Source organism: Struthio camelus, chromosome Z, assembly GCF_040807025.1.
Source record: "Struthio camelus isolate bStrCam1 chromosome Z, bStrCam1.hap1, whole genome shotgun sequence".
Classification (NCBI taxonomy): domain Eukaryota; kingdom Metazoa; phylum Chordata; class Aves; order Struthioniformes; family Struthionidae; genus Struthio; species Struthio camelus.
The window spans coordinates 67,406,168-67,425,111 of NC_090982.1; the positions used below are offsets into that span (position 1 = coordinate 67,406,168).

Genomic DNA, 18,944 nt, shown 5'->3' on the forward strand with positions numbered 1-18,944 from the left:
TTTAATTGTTGCAGATTGTGAACCATCCATTAAACTTCTTGTTTTCTGTTTTTGAGAGGAAGTATTAGAAAATGGTTATTGGTATCATCAGTTTAAGTTCAACACTATGGCAATAATGACTAGCAGTACTAATTTTTCAAACTACATATGTGTTAAGAGACATTAAGTATCTCTTGCTTCCCATTATCTTCCTCTTATCAGAGCAATACCTCAAAGATTAGATTTTATCATCTGCACTCATAGCAAGAAAACCTTTTTCAAATGTTAAACCATGGAAGCGTGTGAATCCTGAGCCACAGTTTTGCTGTTATTCGCTTATTATACCAGGAAGATGTTTCTAAAACAACAGCTAGAATTCTAAATTTTGATTATTGTTTTAAGGAACTGAGGGTTAGAGAGAAATGATGGAAACAAGGAGATTAGACCTTAGCAGACTAACATGTAATAAAAATAAATACTGGGAAAAAACCTGCTCTTAAGATTTGTTTATTTGTAACTTGGTAGGGTAGTATACATAGTGAAAATAAGTGGGAGCTATGGTGTACATAGCGCTGAAAGAGAGACAAGAGAACATTTGATTTATTTTTAAGCTCAGAATGATGATCTTTGGGCTGCCAAGCTGTAACTCTTCTCAGGCAATTACTCATGGGTTTAGGCTGCTTTCAACAGCTGCTGTGTTCTCTGACTCACCTGCCAATAAGAATAATGAACAATAACACAGTAATTCTTAGCACTTTTATTGCACATTTCTTTATTTTAAAAGCATCATAAACATGAGTTAATCTTCATGCTACCTTTGGGAGATCAGTTAGTGAGCAAGTACTATTATCTTCATTTTACATGTAGGAAAGCTTGTTTACAACGGCATGGTGCAACTGGCCAAGGCTACAGAAGAAAGCGGTGATAAAGCCGTGAGCAGAACTCAAGAGCTTTTGGCTCCTGATTTTGTGTCTCCACGATGCTACCCTCCAGAAAGTTGTTGGTGTAGCTTGGAAAAAAGAATTGGTGCCTCAAGGTTACTTCAGCCTTAAACAATAAACTTAATATGTCAAAGATAATTTTACCCAGACCTCATCTGAGAAGGAATTTAATTGTTATTAGTGGGAGTTAAATGCCTAACTACTGCTATGCACCTGAACTCGTAGTGAATCTAGGTTTCTATCACACTGACTCAGTCTCTTAGAATGCTATCTGACTGCAGTGTCTGTTACAAAGAAAAGCTTATTTAATTAGTATGGAAAACAAAACTGAGTCAGCATTTAAGCTCCAATCCATCAATGGGAAAAATCTGTGGGTAGTGATAAGTAGAAGTTAGAAGCCTTAATGTTCTGTGGAATCCAAGCTTTAGCTTTTAAGAGCCTTCTCTGTGTCCAACATCAACAATTCCCATGTAGCTGTATGTGTTTTGGACTCATTTTGGAGAACAACTTAAAAATTATTCTGTTGATCAAGATTTGCATTATCTGGATGCTAAACAGAGATAAGGAAGTTGTGAAGGTGGCAGGTCCCATACCAGAACACTTATATTCATTCTTAATAGGTATGGAAGACTTCAAACCCCACACTTACCTCCACCTCCATCCCCCGAAGAAAGAGATTACTTTAACTTATGTCTAGAATTAAGTTGAGGATTTAGATCTGATTCACTCGTAGACTGTAGAGGATTGCATCTACTAAAAATGACTTCTTTGCATTGTAAGATCTGCAATATTAATATTGCACAGATTGGAAACAGACATTACTCTAAATTGTGGATGAGTAGTGTGCGTGTATTTTCTAGTTTAAGAAAAAATCTGCACTTAACTATTTGTTTAAAATATGCATTTTAAAATATATCGTATGATTAAAAGTGACTATTTGAAAACTTTTAGAACATGCTATAGTCCTCTTTGGCTGCAGGGTTGTATAATTAGCAGATAAACTTTGAGAAAAACTTTTAAAAAGCCAGGTAATAGCGGATAACAGTTTGAGCTGAGGTTATTTTGTTTTAGGTGCAGAGCTTTGCATTTGCCTTTGCTGAACTTCATGTGGTTCCTGTAACCCCATTCCTCCAGCTTGCCAACGCCCTGTGAATGGCAGCCACCATCAAGTCAAGTGCTCCCACCATTTTGGTGTCATCTGCAAGCTTGCTGAGGGTGCATTACATCTTACTGTCCAGATGATTGTTGATGAAGTTATTAATCAGTCTTGGCCCCTGTACTGACTCCTGAGAAATTCTTCTCTTACCTCACTGCCACTCAGATATGGAACCACTGCCCTCTAATCTTTCAGCCTGATGGTCCAACCAGTTTACTGCCCACCTTGTAGTCCATTCATCTAGTCCGTATCTTTCCAGCTTGGCTATGAGGCTTCAGTGGAAGACTGTGCCAAAAGCCTTGCTGCTGCTCTCTTATCATTCACAGAGCCAGGAATTTCTTCATGAAAGGGAATCAGACTCATCACACATGATTTGCCCTTGGTAAATTCATGCTGACTCTTCCCAGTCACCTTCCTGTCCTTCATGTGCTTGAAAATACCTTCCATGAGGACTTACTTAATAATCTTTCCAGGGACTAAGATGAGGCTGGAGCAGCCTGTAGTTCCCTGGGTCTTCTTCTTCCCCTCTTCAAAAATGGTCATAACTTTAGCCTTTTTCTGGTCACTGGGTACCTCCCTGATCACCACAGATTTTCGAGGATAATAAATAGAACGTGGCCTCATAATGACATTGGCCAGATTCATCAGCACCCTCAGATGTATCTCACATGGTCCCATGAACTTGGACATGTCCAATTTGCCTAATTCTGCAAAGTAGTACCCTCTACTCCCCAAAACCTTGCTTCTAGACAGGGCATCCCAGGAGGCCTGAGAGCAGACCTTGCTGGTAAAATAAAGCACAGAAGGGTTTGAGTGCTTCAGCTTTTTCCATTTCCTTTATCACTTCATTGCCTGTTCCATTCAGCAACTGGCCCACATTTTTCTTTGTCTCCTTTTTGCTGTTGATAACTGTGTAAAAGCCCTTTTTGTTGCCTTTTATCTCCATTGCTATTTTTCTCTCTACCTGAGCTTTGACTTTACTAATTCCATCCCTAAAAACCCAGGTGATGCTTCTGTCTTCCCCCTCGGAAACTTACCTCTGCTTCTAGCTCCTGTACATATGCTTTCCGCATTGGAGCGCAGTCAGAAGTTCCCTGTTCAGCTAAGCTGCCTCCCTGCTATTGTTTGTAGTCCTTAATCACATTTTTTCCAGCATACTACAGGGAAGTGAGTCACTGGCCTGTAGGAAGAGCTGATTGTGTAGGATTTTTATGATAAAATATTATTTTAATTTTCAATTATTATTACATGCTGGTATGCCTTCCATAAAAAGAAGGAATTTCCTATGTGACTAGAATCTGTTCACTTTTGTTTTCCTGTTTTTGGATTCGTATCATTTGGTGCTATTGTGTGTTAAACAGAGTAAGAGAGATCGACTTCTTGCTTCATTGCTGATTTTATTATAGGTATAAAGCGAATGTTTGGTCATTTGATGAGTGAACTCTTTAGATCATTTCTCCTGATAATTCTTCCTAGTCTAATGTCTTTTTTTTGTAATGACTCTAAGCTCATTCACCCACTGTTCACTTGTCTGCTTAGATGATTATCGATGCCAAGGCCTACAGCTGCAGTGGCTCACCTTGCAGGGAGAGCTCAAAAAGTAGAAAGCTGCTTTCTAATTATGCTTGGCTGAAGTATGAGGTACGGGAAGGCAGGGAATTAATTGAGATCGGCTTTACTTTCTGTACCATGAGTGGAGGAGATGTGGTGTTAATAGTTTTTAAAAGAGGTATGCCTTTCAGGCATTGTCTGTTTTGGAGCAGTTAGTTAACTAGAAAAACAGTTATTCTGTTGAAATATTTCTGTGGGCAATTAGCCAAACCCAAGGCCACACACAATGTTTGGTTTACTGTTGAAAAAATGCAACATAAAAAAGAAATGCATAACAAAGTAAGCTCTTAATATGTACTCTTTCATTATGCCATATTAATGTCAATTTAGTGATGACAAAAGAAATCAGAAAGCTAATCTAATTAGAGGAATATATACTGTTTTCCTTATAAGGATTTTTTCCTGTTGGGAATTGTCTCTTTAGATTAGCTTCACTATTGAAGATATCTTGGCTCTTTTTGATTTGTGTTTCAATCAACCCTTCAGCAACAGCTTATAAATATAAACAAGAAACCTCCTTGAATGTCATAGAGACATAAAGCTGGGGGAAACATGGGAACTACTTCAAGAGAGCGATCCAGCCAGCAGCTGTGGGTGAATCCAGCCTATAGGACAATTCCATCCAAGCTGTCTTGGCCTAGGAGGAAACGGTGAACAGCTAGAGGAAAGCCCAGAACCCAGCAGCTCAAAGCTGCCTCATGTGGCTGTGTACAGCATGGTGCACAGCATCTGAGCAGCCACAGCATCTCTAGGAGAGAAAATCAAAGTAGAAGCATATTAATTCTGAGCATTTACATGACCCAGTCTTTCTCCTGTGCTGTATGCATAGTCACTGTTATGTAATCTCTCTTAATGCTGATTACATGCCATATCTTTTCTCGTGGGTTCCTTCCCTAAATGAGTGCATATGACAGGTAGTGCTCAGGCAAAGGATTTGAACTAGCAAATCAAGTTGTTGTCAGCATAGTCCTTGCCTTTCTTGCCTCAGTAAAATGATTCACAACTTTTTTTTTCTAAGAGGATCTTCATTGTCAATCACCTCTCCTCTAAAATCCTGAAAGTGCTTCTACTCATGACAACACCACTCTCCTCAGTACCAAATTCAGCACAGAGCACAGCTGACCGATGCCTTATCTTTTCTTTGGTGATATGCTTACCCTCCTGCTCTTCTCCTGGGTGCCAGGTCAGTCCCTCTCAAGGTTATGATAAGTCATCTCATCCTGAAACATTTGCTAAGAAGGCACCTTTTCACAGGATGCACATGATGTTGAAGCCGCCTTCTTCTGTTTTCTTGCAAGGAAATGAGAAGTGGTCTAGAAGACATGACTTCTGGTCTGACCCTGGGTGCTGGTGCTCGGACCTCCATACACACTTATGCATGCATGCATGCAGAATGGACAGCCCCCTCACCCAGGAAAATAGTTAGAAATGGAGTTTAGTGAGAAGACAGGACAGACTGTTGTGATCAGGTGCGGGGCATGGCCAGACAAGCGCACTGACCAGCAACCTATTTACACCCAATGGGCCCCTTTTATGCCCTTATCTCTATTTTCCTACACTTGTTCCTCCCCAAACCACCTTGATGCCTCCCTTTCCCCACCTTTGGCTCCTCCTGTAAACATCCCAAAATAGGTTTTGGGCAATCTCAAAATGCTCTTCTTCTGCATCCCATATTGAGTCCCATACATCTAGGCAATGACCCCCTCAGTCTGCCAGTGACTCACCATGGTGGGTGGATGGGTGTCCCTCCCAGTCCTTCCCGTCCCACCCATTGGACTGATGCTCCCCTGAGATGCAGGCTGGAAGGGGCTGGTGCTGTGCGCCTCTGCTGAGGTTATTGATTCTCCACCTGCTGCCACCTCTGTGCTGCTTCCTGTGTGCGGAGATGAGTGTGAGACCAGCTTTAATGGGCTGGTCGCTCTCCTTTGATGGGCCTGGGACGAGCCAGGGCAGAGTATTATTCAGGTCCCCTTCACTTGCCCACCTCTGGACTCCTTTTTGTCTCCTATTGCTTATGTAGCACAATTTCTTGTATTGTCAAGAATTTTAATTAAAAATATACATAAAATACTGCTAAGTAGGCATGTCACAATAATAGAATGATACAATTCTTCATTTCTCCATATATTTGCATTAACAGAATTTATCTATAGTGTTTGTTTTTATTTATTTGCTCTATGTTACACAGAAGTAATCAGCAATATATTTTACACAACTGGATTGTAAATTTTAATTACTGCTGACATAAAGTATATCTAGAAAGAAGCAGATAATATATTCCTCTTTAATATGAATGTTAAACAATATGGTCCTTTTTTTCCTCATATTTTCCTGTTATGTATGTAACTAGATTGGGTGAGTACAAATTTAGAATTACAAATTTACCTTATATTTTTTGAATATATTTCCAGTGATACTTCAAATTATTATCCAATGATATCAATGCAGTTAATGAAGATCCCAAATGTCCCTTTGGAATTTGAACATTTAGTGCCTCTAAGAGTTGCTGTTTAATTACTATATAATATCACTTCCAAATGTAGATAGAATGTTTCAGATAGTACTAATAAGGCCTTGCTGCCTTGTGTAGGAATACACACTATTAGTATAGAATGAACATTTTATAATGCAATAGTTTTGTCAAAATGCAATTTCATCAAATTGCATCAGTTTCAGATTAAATTTTATCTAGCGAAAAAGATATTTTATATTCTTACAGATGGAACTTATTTTTCTCTCTTTGTTTTGGTTTTTTTTTGATTTGAAAAATACAGTCTTGTCTTAAGTAGAAAGCTCAAAAGCAAAATGTAAGATTTGAGTTCATTACGGTGATCTTAAGGTTCATATAAACAAATTTTAAGAGAAAAAATCACACAACAGACAGTTATTAATATGCCAGGTTAGAATACAGGGGAATAAATGCTTTCTGGGAACAGGAGAAAGTTGGTTTCCTCACAGTAGTAATCAAGATGACATTTTGAAATGAGCAAGCACTGAAAGTGATTTTCACATACATGTTTTACGTTAGATGTACTCTGTAAAAACAGGCTTTTAAATGCATTCACTTATTAACAGGCTTTCTTCTGTTTCTAGTCTAAGCGCCCAAGCTTTCTTCTGATTCTTTTAATCAGTGTAGTTAGACTTTTTCCTTTCACTTTAGATGAAAGATAGACAATAACACTCTGAGAAGTAAACAGTTCAGATCTCTTGGCAATTAAATGCACCATAATTTTTGCTTTCCTTAAACATTTTTTTTTTTTGGGTAATTGTGGGTTTACCCCTTTCCCAACTGTAAACCAATTTTATGAGTTTGTAGCTTGAACTTCTGAGTACTAGAGTAAAAATGTGGGCCTTACCAGTTGATCCACTCCATGTGCTAGAGAAAGATCTGGTTCACTATTATTAGTTTCAACAAAATAAGTTTCTGAGCAATCCAAATAAAGGTTGTGTAAAGGTTTCATTCTGTTATCTCTTCCAACATCTCTTCTCAACAGTAATTTTCTTTGATTCAAAAGTAAATCTAGTGTTTTTCTGCTATAGGTGACAGGGTGATTAAAAGCAACAGTTTGAAATGTGGGCATGGGTGGTTGCAGAATCTCACAGATTGTACAATAAAAGCTTTCATTATGACAATCTGTGGCCTTATCAGGTCTAATATGTTAGACATGTCTACATATCCCTAATGGGAAGGATCATGAAAATAAATATATGGTGATAGTTATGTATGATCTGAATTTCACTGAACATGCAAAAATGGAGATACTTAATTCTACAATATAACAGGTTAATCACTTGCACTATCATTATCAATCCTCATGCCCTAATTAGAGCATAAACTTCTGTAGCTTTCCCTATAAAAATAAATTAGGACAAAAAATATTCCAAAGAATGGAGATGTGTGAGCACGGATGAACATCCTGGGGATATTGAAAAAGCTGTATGATATTTGTTAACGTAAAAATAGTATATAAATGTGCATATATCATCAATATCGTACCTTTAAACCTCTAAGATCTTTTATCTTCAAATCACAAAAATATGGAATTTAGGCAGAAAAAGACCTGCTGGCTCATCAGTTTTGTTTTTCTAACCTTGCCAAATTATTTTCTGTAGTGTGGGTTTTTTTATACTCAGACAACAGAACTTTTATGGTGTGTTAAACTTTCTCGGAAAAGTTTGAGGGGGTTGTGTTTTTTTCTTATTGCAACCTTTCTGCAGCATTTCCTTCCTTAGTTTCCTTCTATTGCTCTGCCTGAGTTCTTATGTCCTTTCTCCTCCAGGTATTTACATCTTGTTCATACTGACAGGTATTTATTATAACCTCTATCACTCTACAAAACATCTATTAGTCACATACATTTTGCCTTTCTTGGTCTATCAGAGTGTAAGTTAGTTCTTCTTCAGCCACCTTATCATTTTTGTCACTATGTCTCATCATCACTGTCTCATCTTTAGTGGAAGACCTGAATTTAACGCGTTTTAGAATTATCACCCCTGAGTGCAGATATGATTGAGAGGGAACACTGAACAGAAGAATATATCAAGTAACTTGCACTATATTTGGCACAGTGGTTTTCTGAGCCATTTTATGACAATGAAATTATAGAAACTTTAACGCAATTCTGGAAGAAGCACTGTCAGTTTTTTCTTGGGTAACTCTTAAATGCAGGTGTAATTTCTTTTCCTTATGTACAGAGAGAACTACCGTGAGAGACTTCAATAATCAATAGTAAAACTTGATTTTCCTCAATCAAAGGCCTAATTTGATTCTATAATTGCAGAAGTAAAATGTATAAAAAAAACCCCTTAGCCCCAAATGAGTCTTTGAGGTGCTTCACTTACCATATATGTGTGAATCAGTAGCAAATCAAATGCAAATGTGTAACTGTGCTTTTAGATTCACAGATTAATTGATATAAACTTGGCAATAGCTATGATTTTGTCATCTTCGTATTTGATGCTAAAACTTCTTGAAGTAGAATATATTTGCCATGCCTGATCCTTCTACACATAGAGACATTGGCAAAATCCCACTTAATTAAATTGGGGCAGGATGCGGCCTACACAGACATACTAAAAGCTGTGTGGGAGATTAATGTAAAGTCATCAGCAGACTGGGGTTTCCTCAGAGACTGCTCTGTAAATTTACCCTTAATTGAAAAGAGAGAAAAAAATACTATGATTTTAAGAGTTTCTCTGTTAAGTATAAATGATGTTAGCTTAAAGTAAATAACAGCAAATATTAAAACCTTCTAGAATTATAACATTTTTATTCTAGTAGTAGAGGAATCACCAAAAATGAAGGAGCTATAGGAAAGGCCTTTAAAATCCCAATATTAAGATCATAACATAAAATAAGCAGTGTTGATTTCCCTGATAGTTTAAAATTCTTTAAGCTATTCATTACAGTGCTTGTATTTCAGATGGTTGTCATTGATTTGCTGCATAAATCAGAGGCTAGCTGTACTCTATCATACTTTTTTGGAGAATAATTATATAAAATGAAGTAGAAGATGCCAACTTGAAAAACAGCTGCCTCACTGCAGATGAATATACTTTATAATTAGGTAATTCCTACCAACACTAGTTAGTACTGGATTCATATTAGAAACTTTTTTGTGGTTCTGATTGCCTCACCTCTCTGGGTTTTCCTCTTGGCAAATGCCTTACTGAGTAGTAGTGATGGTTGTACTTTGGGGGATTTTTGTTACAGCCTTGAATAGAATGCAAGAGTCCTGAGTCCCAGTTCAAATGTAAGTGGCCCAGTTCAATTATACAGTGAGTTAAAGCTCCATTATTCCTTTGATACTCTTGGAAATACAGTGCTTGCACTTGCATAATGCATGCTGATATATGTGAAATTTGATTTTTCCAAGAAAGGTTAGAAACTGCTAGCACTTGGTAGATGTAGTTTTCCCTAGATTTGAGGGCAGTCATTCCAATATTGGGTTATTTTGCCCATCTTTGAGATGCCCTGAATTTGGGAAAGAACTGTCAAAAAAGTAGCAAGAACAAGGGCAATCTACCAAAGACCAAATAAAGATGAACGATAGACCTTCTAGGCTTGCGATAAAAAATCTGGAAAAGTGAACAGCTGACACTAACCTCTCCAAGTTATTTTATGAGGATTGCATGGGAGTAACCCGAGATAATCAATACAGTAAAGTCAGAGAACATATATTTCAATGATAATTGAAATGCGATTGTAGAAGTTGTAATTTTCTAAGAACATTTAAGGTTTCTACCTGTTTGCATGGATATGTTCCACAGACGGCTAAGTACCTAAGAATGAATTCCAGTTAGAGAGATTCAAGCCTGGAACTTTTTTATTCAAATTCAGACCTTTGAAAAGCTGCACTCCAACGGACAATACAACATTTTCTTTCACTCTCAGACGAGCAGCATATTATTAAATAAAATTTGTAAAGCCTCTAGAATGTTTTCTAATTAGTCCTGATGGTAATCTGGACAAAACGGAAGACATTATACTCCTGGTAGTCCTGTGACACAACAGTAACAACTGCTATGGTCCTTTGTGCCAACTCATGTGAAGCTGTTGGCATTACAGTGAGAAGAATTGTTTTGGGTGCTCCCTCTGGACTTTGATTCCTATGTAGAAGCCCAGGAATAAGAAATCGTTGCTGACCATTGATGTGGTTCCAAGGAGGCAGGACTAGCAGCTTTTAACACAGGGGATTCAGTAGGTGTTACCTGATTTGTTTAACTATAAATTAGAATAACTTAAATATATGCATATATATATATAGCTTAGAATTCCCTACACTACACAGAAAAATCTGAAGGTATCTGGAGAAATCTTTTCACCCTGCATGACACAGAAGGAGTTGACTTTATAAGCCAAGATTAACTGTGGTAAATACTTTGCCAAGAAGTACGGTTAGACAAGCAGAGAAATCGTATGGACAAGCTATACTACCAGTTTTCTACCTAGTGTCAAGGCTGATAAAATGTCCATAGAGTATTACTGAAGTAATTGTGATGAGAATAAATAAATGATGCAGTTAAAAGTGTTTAAATTATCATCATTCCTCTTTGATTTAGTATTTCCTATAGGAAAGATCGAAACTTGTATCATGCTATATAGCTGCATAGCTTCTAAAACATATCTATTGTATGATTTACTTACGTAACAGTTAAGAGGGCTTGTCACCACTGTTAACCTATTAAGAAAGCAGCAAGCTGTAGAAAAGGTAGCATGGATACAAGAAAACAAGGCAGGAATACTGTTGTTACCAGCAGAGTGATGTAAGACTATAAACTAAGAACATCAACTTCACTTAGGATGTGAAGGATGTAGCGTGTTTATCTTTTCTTGCTGATTTCAACTGAAGCAGCCTTCACAACTTTTTTGTATTTATGACAGCATTTACTGTCAGCAATTATTTCAGTAATTAAAACAGTAAGTGGATTATGATTTCTCACCCAGGATTGTATCTCAGTCAGAGAAATAAAAAAGTATTGAGCTATAGCTGGTGGTTTTCACTTCAGCATTAAATGAATATTAGCTATCTGTCATGAATAAGATTGAAACCAGATTATTTCATTGCTTAAATGATCAGTGGCAGTCAAAATCCTGATTCCCTGAAATATGAGCTGTTTTCTTGCTTACAGAACATTACAATATTCAATGCTTCCTAAAAGAACGAAGATTACATAGATTTTGGGGAAAGTATTCAAGGCCAACTTTTTATGTGTAAAGGAATCTGCTGTATTGTTCATGAGCAACCTACTGATACTGAATACATGAACATTTCTTTCTTTCAAGGACTCACTTAAAAAAAAAAAACATAAAGACCCACATCTCCCAAATCTGACAAAAATGTGAAGATAGCATCTCCTGGGTGTTCCCCGTTAATCCTGATATGCTTCAAATGATAGCTGCTAGGCACTGATAGCTTCCTGCCTGTCTAACGCCATCTTTATACCTTTTCAACTACAAGTTCAATATGTCCTGATTGCACTGGACCATGTTGATGGGAGCAGCATGTGGTCACACTGCTTTAAAAGAGGCAATAATTCCCGAGACTAATATTCATGCCTCTGTAAAGCTCTGTCCATGAGTTAGAGAGGCAGTAGCGTGGCAGAGCTTTGATGAATGCTGACCTGAGAAAGGGACCATTGAGAATGGCTTCTGAGTTTCTTCTCTTTGTGCATTGCTGCCTTGGACCGTCACAGTCTGGCTAGCATGCCTGAAGGCATTTGAACCCTGGAGATATCAAGCAGAAAATCAGCTTATGTTTTTTAGAAAAAATGAAAATGAGTTTTTAATCATTTACTCTTTCTTTCTTTCTCTCTTTCAAACACTGAATGAGAGGGGAGAGAAGATTAGACAACTATCTGGACACTAGCTGGAGTGATGAGAGAGTATCAAAGCATTCCACCATTTTTCTAAAATACGTAACTTGAAAAAAATTGCATTTTACTGTGTAAACAATTGCCTGACTGAGATCTTTCACATTTGTCTCTCCAGGAAAGCACTTCTTATGAAAGTGATTCACTTGACAAATGTGAGAGAATTTTCAGCCAATGAATTTCATATTATCAGAGTATAACTAAAATTGATATATTATACAGGCTATGGGCAAATAGTGCAATTCAAATAAGGTTCACTTGTAGCTCAGAAATGGGCTGAGCAATCCAATTTTCAGTGAAGACAGCAGAAAAACGTCCTAGCGGTTCCAGCTGGAGGACTATCAAGACAAAATAAGCTAAGCCCGTAAATAAAGTTATTAATATCACCAGGATATTTTCTGCAAGCGTGAGAGGCGCAAGTAACAAATGACAATTTTGATAAATAACATTTAAAAACTTTTTTTATATCTCAAGTTAATATCCTTCAATAAAGGCCTTTAATTTTGAGCGTTACAGATGGGAAATTAAATTGGCAATATTCACACTCACTTACCCACAGTAATGAATGCTACTTTCCCCTCTATCCTTCATTTAAATAATAAGTAATCCACTGACATGCCAAATTACATTTTACTATTCAAACTGTTAATATTTTTGATTCACCAAAAGCAAGTAATTAAGAAACTTTTTACTGGAAATATAATTTGTTAAGATAATTTGCATCTATAATTTATTTGTGTAAAAATCATTTATTGAAAAAATGACTAATACCGGTTCCTAACTTTCTAATTAAAAAATATGTAATTTCTAATATGTTAGAGACTTCCACACTATAACTAGGTTCAATGCATTATATTTTTAAATTGTAGTCTGTGTCTGGCAAAATTAAGAGTAGGTACCTGTTAATTAAGCTCTCCAATAATTGAAAAATATTATACAGGAGAATGTAATTTTATTTTTAAAGCTGTTTCCAAGAAGGAAATGAACTCTATTATTCATTCCAACAACAGTGGATGGATCTATTACTTTACTAAAAAAAATAAAAAGAGTTAAGAAATATTTTTAAGAGGCTTTGAGAGCAATTAACTGAAATCTATTGGTGTGAGCCTTCCATCCATTTTCTTTCTTACTATTTGAAATCAATCAACTGAAATTCCTGTTGAGAGCTTCTTGCAAAGAGACTGTTTTATAGCTTATTGTCAAAGTGTTCTTACTTTTACTCTCTATCTTGCTTGATAAAGTTTGAAGAAACTGTTAAAGCTTATAGGAGAGTCTTAAGGAATAAGGGGATGTTCAGAGAGAAGTATCTACTTAAAACACAGTTATTTGAAGGTTAGCCCTATCAAAAATATTGGTTCAGTGGAATACCTAGGAGCTTTTTTTTGGTCTTTTTAGAGAACTTCAATAATGGAAATATTTTGGATGTGAGGGGTTTGAGTAATCCAAACCCTCATTAGAAATTATGAAACTAATTAAGACAATGAGTAGCAAGCTTTAGTTATCATCTGAGCAGTATAGAGAAGCCAAAGAATTATAATACTCGATTCCGAATAAATATATTATCCAGCTTTGTCCAAAACCTCAGTCTTTGCAAATTAGAATTAGGTGAAATATTACTATGGAATGTTTTATGTAATTTATCAAAAAATGGAAAAAGAGACATTTTCAGAAAAACGTTTTCATCAGAAATGAAATATCTTAATGCTTAGATTCACGAGAGAGACCCTCCCCAACCCCCCTCCTACACTCCTGTTTATAAAAACTGCATTCATATTCTGAGAGGAAAGTCAGGAGGAATTATTTCCAACTATACCAAATGCAAAGCCCACTGAGCTCTTTGAAAAGAATCCTCCCAAACCCTTATCTCCTGCAGCATCTCTCCAATTGTTTTAGTGGGCATTGATCAGGCTAACGCAGAAGACAAATGGTTAGTCAACCCAAGTATAAATAGTTACAAATCCCTTCCAGTCAGTGGGATTTTACTAGGAAATAATTGAGTTGTAATATTTACACTGGCACTGAGGAGCATGGCTATATTTATTTTCTATACCTTTACATATGCTTATCTGGTGGCGACAGCAATAATTTGACAGTGAGTGGAGAGGGGACAGTGCATGAATCAGGTGGGGCCATAGAGAATCAGATCACTTAAAAGCTCATGCTATGATGTTGAGTGCAAAGAGGGAAGGGAAAGAAAGGTTAATTCCTATTAAACTTCAACCTCATAGCAAGTTAGCATATGATTATTTTTAAGAAATGGATTTCTGATCTTAGGGGATAATGTGGCAAACTTCTTGTAGCAGGTGTACACAGGTTAGCCTTAGTACTGAAGCACAGTTTAATGTAGTGTTGCAAACTTAGTATATGCAGGCCATTTTTTTGGTTTATTTGCTGAGGTTGGAAGAGAAACTTCTTTCTGTGTATTACAACATGCTGCTTATCTAAAAGAAAATTCAAGTGCAGTATCTTTTCTGTGAAGACCACTCAACCTAATTACTTTTCAGCTTTTCAGCTTTTGAATGTTGTTCTTGAATTTTCTGGCAACTTATTCAAGAGACTGGTGAAAACTTGAAATCAGGCAAAACGCATCTGACTTGGAGTTTAATTAAGCACTTTTTTTCTAGCATTTTTCATCAGGATATTTGTTAAGTTAGTATAATTCCATGATTTTTCACTGAGAACCGAGTAAAACTCACTACTGTTGAATGAGCTTTGCTTTTAACTTGTAGGTTTTCTTGTTTATAGAACTCAATAAAATTAAGAGGGTTCAATGTTGTGCAAATCTCATAGGAATGAAGTGCTCCTAAATCACTGCAAACTGAATTCACTATGTTTCATACAAGTGTACCATTAATAAATAGCATGGATGCTGCCCACGTTCCTCTGCTTGAAGTGAGCAGATCACTATTTCAACTGATAAGGTGGAAAATAAATTAGAGAAGTACCTTTATCGTTCAGACCTTTTTCAGAATAGGCTAGACTTTCACTGTGTGATTTTTCCAGATAAATGGATGATGTGTAGTTGTATTACTCAGGAGCTGCTTGGGAAACAAAGCTCAAATCAGAGTAGTGCTATCCCCTAACACTACAAAATGAAGAAAGTCCTCAGTGCCTATCTCTGGGTGTATGCTTCATTTAATCTGCCAGTACAGGTACACTGGAGAAGAGGAGGAAGTGGGAAGAGCACTGACTGTGCTAAATCCCTCCTCTCTTGCTCCTGTGCTATCCAACTGGGAAAGTAATCACTCTGTTGCTGCTGTTTCCTCCTCCAGCTGCAAATCAAGGCAGGCAAGGGAATATGTTTAAGATCTGCCCCCTTTTGCATTCAGTAATTATATAGTGCTCGTGGGAATCAAGCTTGTGATTTTTAGTCTGCTTCTGAGATAGACTGAGCCTTTGCTCTTTACTCGAAGTAGGAGGTTACATGAAATTGTGGTCTTAGTGGGTGTGAAATGCTTTTCATCTCAGTCAACTCATCAGTAGAGCTCTGCATCAGGCTGGTGGAGCAGAAGCCGAGGCTTTAGCTATGTCTGTCCATGTACCTGGAGTATCAAGCACATGAAGTATTAAACACAGTCTTTCTCAGATTTTAAACTACCTGCATAAGAGGAGAGGAATAGCTTTATGTGTTAAGATATTTCTCTTTTGTATGGCTGGTTTGTGATGAATGTAGTTTGCAGGACTGAACTCAGTGCTCTAATATACCGAACAAGCACACAAACTGTACAGCAAAGACTGTGCTCTTGCAATAGAGATTTTGATGTGTTCAGGGAAACATCTTTTTAACACACCTATTCTCTGTAAGAGAACCATGTGCTCACAAGGAACTGTTAGCTTTGCTTGTATGCACATTATAAAATTCATGCAGTAGTCTGTATTGTAGTAAAAGTTCTAAATGGATGTGACTTGTATTTTACTTTACACTAAAGATTATTTTGGTATTTATACCACACCCATTTCAGGAACAGATCTTTGAATTACATGTGACTGAGCACAGGGAAAGCTTAAATAACACACAAATATGTCTGGCATATATAGGATAAAAAAGCAAGTATTTTTATTATGCTTAATTGTAGAGGACGTTGCATTGGACAGCAAATAAAATTACCATTTTTTTCTTCCAAACTGGAAGTATTATTTCCTCATTAACAAACTATATCCAAAATGGAAGTCCCCAGGTAGTTGCCTGAAGGAAAATCTTTCTATAAACTGGAAAAACAATGTACCTAATAGGTGATAAGTTTCAGCCTGCATAATTATACAGCTTTAGATTATTCTCTTTTTTATTGCATTAACAGTAATTTTAATAAAATTAAATTATGAAATCTTTCCATAACTTACAAAGTGCATTCAACAAAAAGCTATTGATTGTTAATTTTTCTCTGCAATAGGATTTCGGAATATATATTGAAACTGATGCATTGCTTTTGCCATAACTGCCCTGTTGTTTGTAATTGTAAATAAGTTTGTGATTAATGTAAATGCATTCTACAACTGGATTATGTGTGACTTGTACTGGTATGTTCTTGTACTTTTTTCTTTTGCTATGATTTATAGTTCTACATCTAACAACATCCTTTATATTTAATCAGACCTCTACTTTCTAAAGCACTCACTTTTTTTCTCTTCAATAATTCATGTTTTCAATTGTTTTATATAATGATGATCTACTGAATTCCTTTTCCATTTCTAGTAGCAGGAATGTGTTTCTGCTTCACGAGTCAGACATGATAAAAAGATTGATATGAACAGTTAGTTTACTGACTGTCCACTCTATCTGAAATTCAAGCTTATCGGACTTTTAAAGGACTTAGTGAAACTTTATGGTTATGTGTAAAATATGCTACAGTCTCTTAAGTGCTATTGTACTGAATCATAACAGGATTAAAATCAGTGCTGTAGTCAGTGGTAAAGATCAGTAAAAAAAAAATCTACCACCCTCTAACTTGGGAGTTTTAGTGTTGGTTCATTTCTCATACACAGGCTACAAGTGAGATTGTCTCACTTTATTTGCCACTACCTATAAGGTATAAAACAACTATAGAAGTATCTTCTTTGACATGGAATGGGTGGATATTATTCGCTTCCTAATTAAATTGCTGTATATTTCCTTTTCTGATCTCATTATGCTTGTTATTTCTTTAATATATTGACCTTCAAAGTTATATTTTCTATCTCAGTTTTGAACCATTTCTACTGCACTTATATAGCATACTTTCCTTATATTCGGGCCGTAGATAAAACGTAGTGGTTTGTAAGGATGTCATATCATTATTATAACAGGAAATGAAGCGACAAAATAAGATGTCCTCCATTATTTTCTGTATGTCAAAACTACTTATCTTCACTGTGGTACCATCGTAGACATCTGTCTTAAGAACTGTAGTGCCATTCTGAGCAACAGATACAGCAGTTTAACTAGTAGACTATTAATGCTACCATCATAAGCTGAACAGCGACTTAAAAATATTGTCAAAACTTTTGTAAACAAAGATACAAAAGCAAACAAAATTGGTATTTTTTGGAACACTGTATTCTTTCAATTTTTCTGAGCATTTCCTGAAAGCATGGACATGTTTTTAAAAAGAGATGTGAAAGGTTAAGAATCGTAACTAACTTAAAATGGCATTTTCTCCTGAAGTAAAACATTATGTTTTATTTTATGGATCTCTGTGCATTTAGGTGTGATTCACACAGAGAACTCTGAGATGCTAATACAAGGCTAATAGGTGGGTATGGCTGAAGCAACAGTTCTCATATTCAAGCCTCAACTCACTAGGGAGGTTCTGCTCTCCTGTGAGGACTCTCAGGCAAGTTCCAGGAAAATGAAAAAGAAATGTATTTTTCTAAATCGTTTTCAGCTACAACTCTCCATTGTAGAATGTTCTGTTGCTACTGAGTCTTCAGCAGAGTTGGTACTTTTGAAGATTCTGTGGTGAAATAAACTAGGCAAGCAAGAAAAAAAATCCACCTTGCCTGCATATTGGATATATTGTCAAAAAGGTATCATCATTCTTTTTTTTTTTTAGATAACACTGGTAGATCCCTTTAAAACATTAGGGAAGTGTAAATATTCTGTGCTTTAGGAATAAAATGTTCTGGCAGTGGTTTAGCACATTGGTCTAAAAAACAACTGGTCATACACATATTTTTTTAAATGTAAATGTAAAAATAAAGGTTATTTGGTGATTGGAATGAAAGTTAGCTGTTTAATTATAATTGTAATTCTATCTTAATATTCTGTAGTGGCTAATGCCCTGTAGTACAGTTTCCACTTCTGTAACATAGAGCTAGTGATACCATGTTTGTATTGTTGGATGAAGTGAATGGAAAACACTATATAAATGCAAAAAATCATTGTTGTTAATACTATTAGAAAGTATAAAATAACTATATAAATGACGTAAACCAGTGCTATAAGTAGGATATACCAATTTCATTATGTGCATTATGCTTACTTACTATAAAGACTGTTTTAAATGAAAATAGTCCTGGGTAATCCTGTATTAAGCAGAGGCATGATCACAGAAACTGATCTGGCTTTGTGAGACGCAAGTTGAATAAAAGATGATCTCTTATCACCTCCATTTCATTGGGGGTTATCATCTCTGTGGTCTGTTAATTTAACCATTGGTTTGACTGGCCTCTAACGTGGCATTAATTTTTTTAAGGTGTATCATTTCACAGAACTGAGTGAGAGGCTGTTCAGAGGAATCATTTAACTGGCAGAAACAAGGAAGAAGTTAGTTGCTGGGGAGAGAAAGATGGTTGGGGCAGTTATTGTGGACATACTGTGTCCAGAAAAATTAATTTGATTATTCCCTTGGAACCCTGTTCAGAGAGAATTAGCTTTTGTAGGTGCAGGCTCAGAGAAGCTCTTGAAG

At 36.3% G+C, this 18,944-nt stretch overlaps 1 protein-coding gene across 1 annotated transcript in view; it reads left to right on the plus strand.

Annotated features, from left to right (window-relative positions):
- LOC138064810 (3',5'-cyclic-AMP phosphodiesterase 4D-like) overlaps window positions 1-17,767 on the plus strand; it is a 190,198-nt gene extending 172,431 nt beyond the window's left edge. The window contains exon 4 of the mRNA XM_068928785.1: window positions 17,743-17,767. Within this exon, the coding sequence (XP_068784886.1) occupies window positions 17,743-17,767 (25 nt within the window). The remainder of the gene's footprint in view (window positions 1-17,742) is intronic.
- Window positions 17,768-18,944: the final 1,177 nt, after the last annotated feature.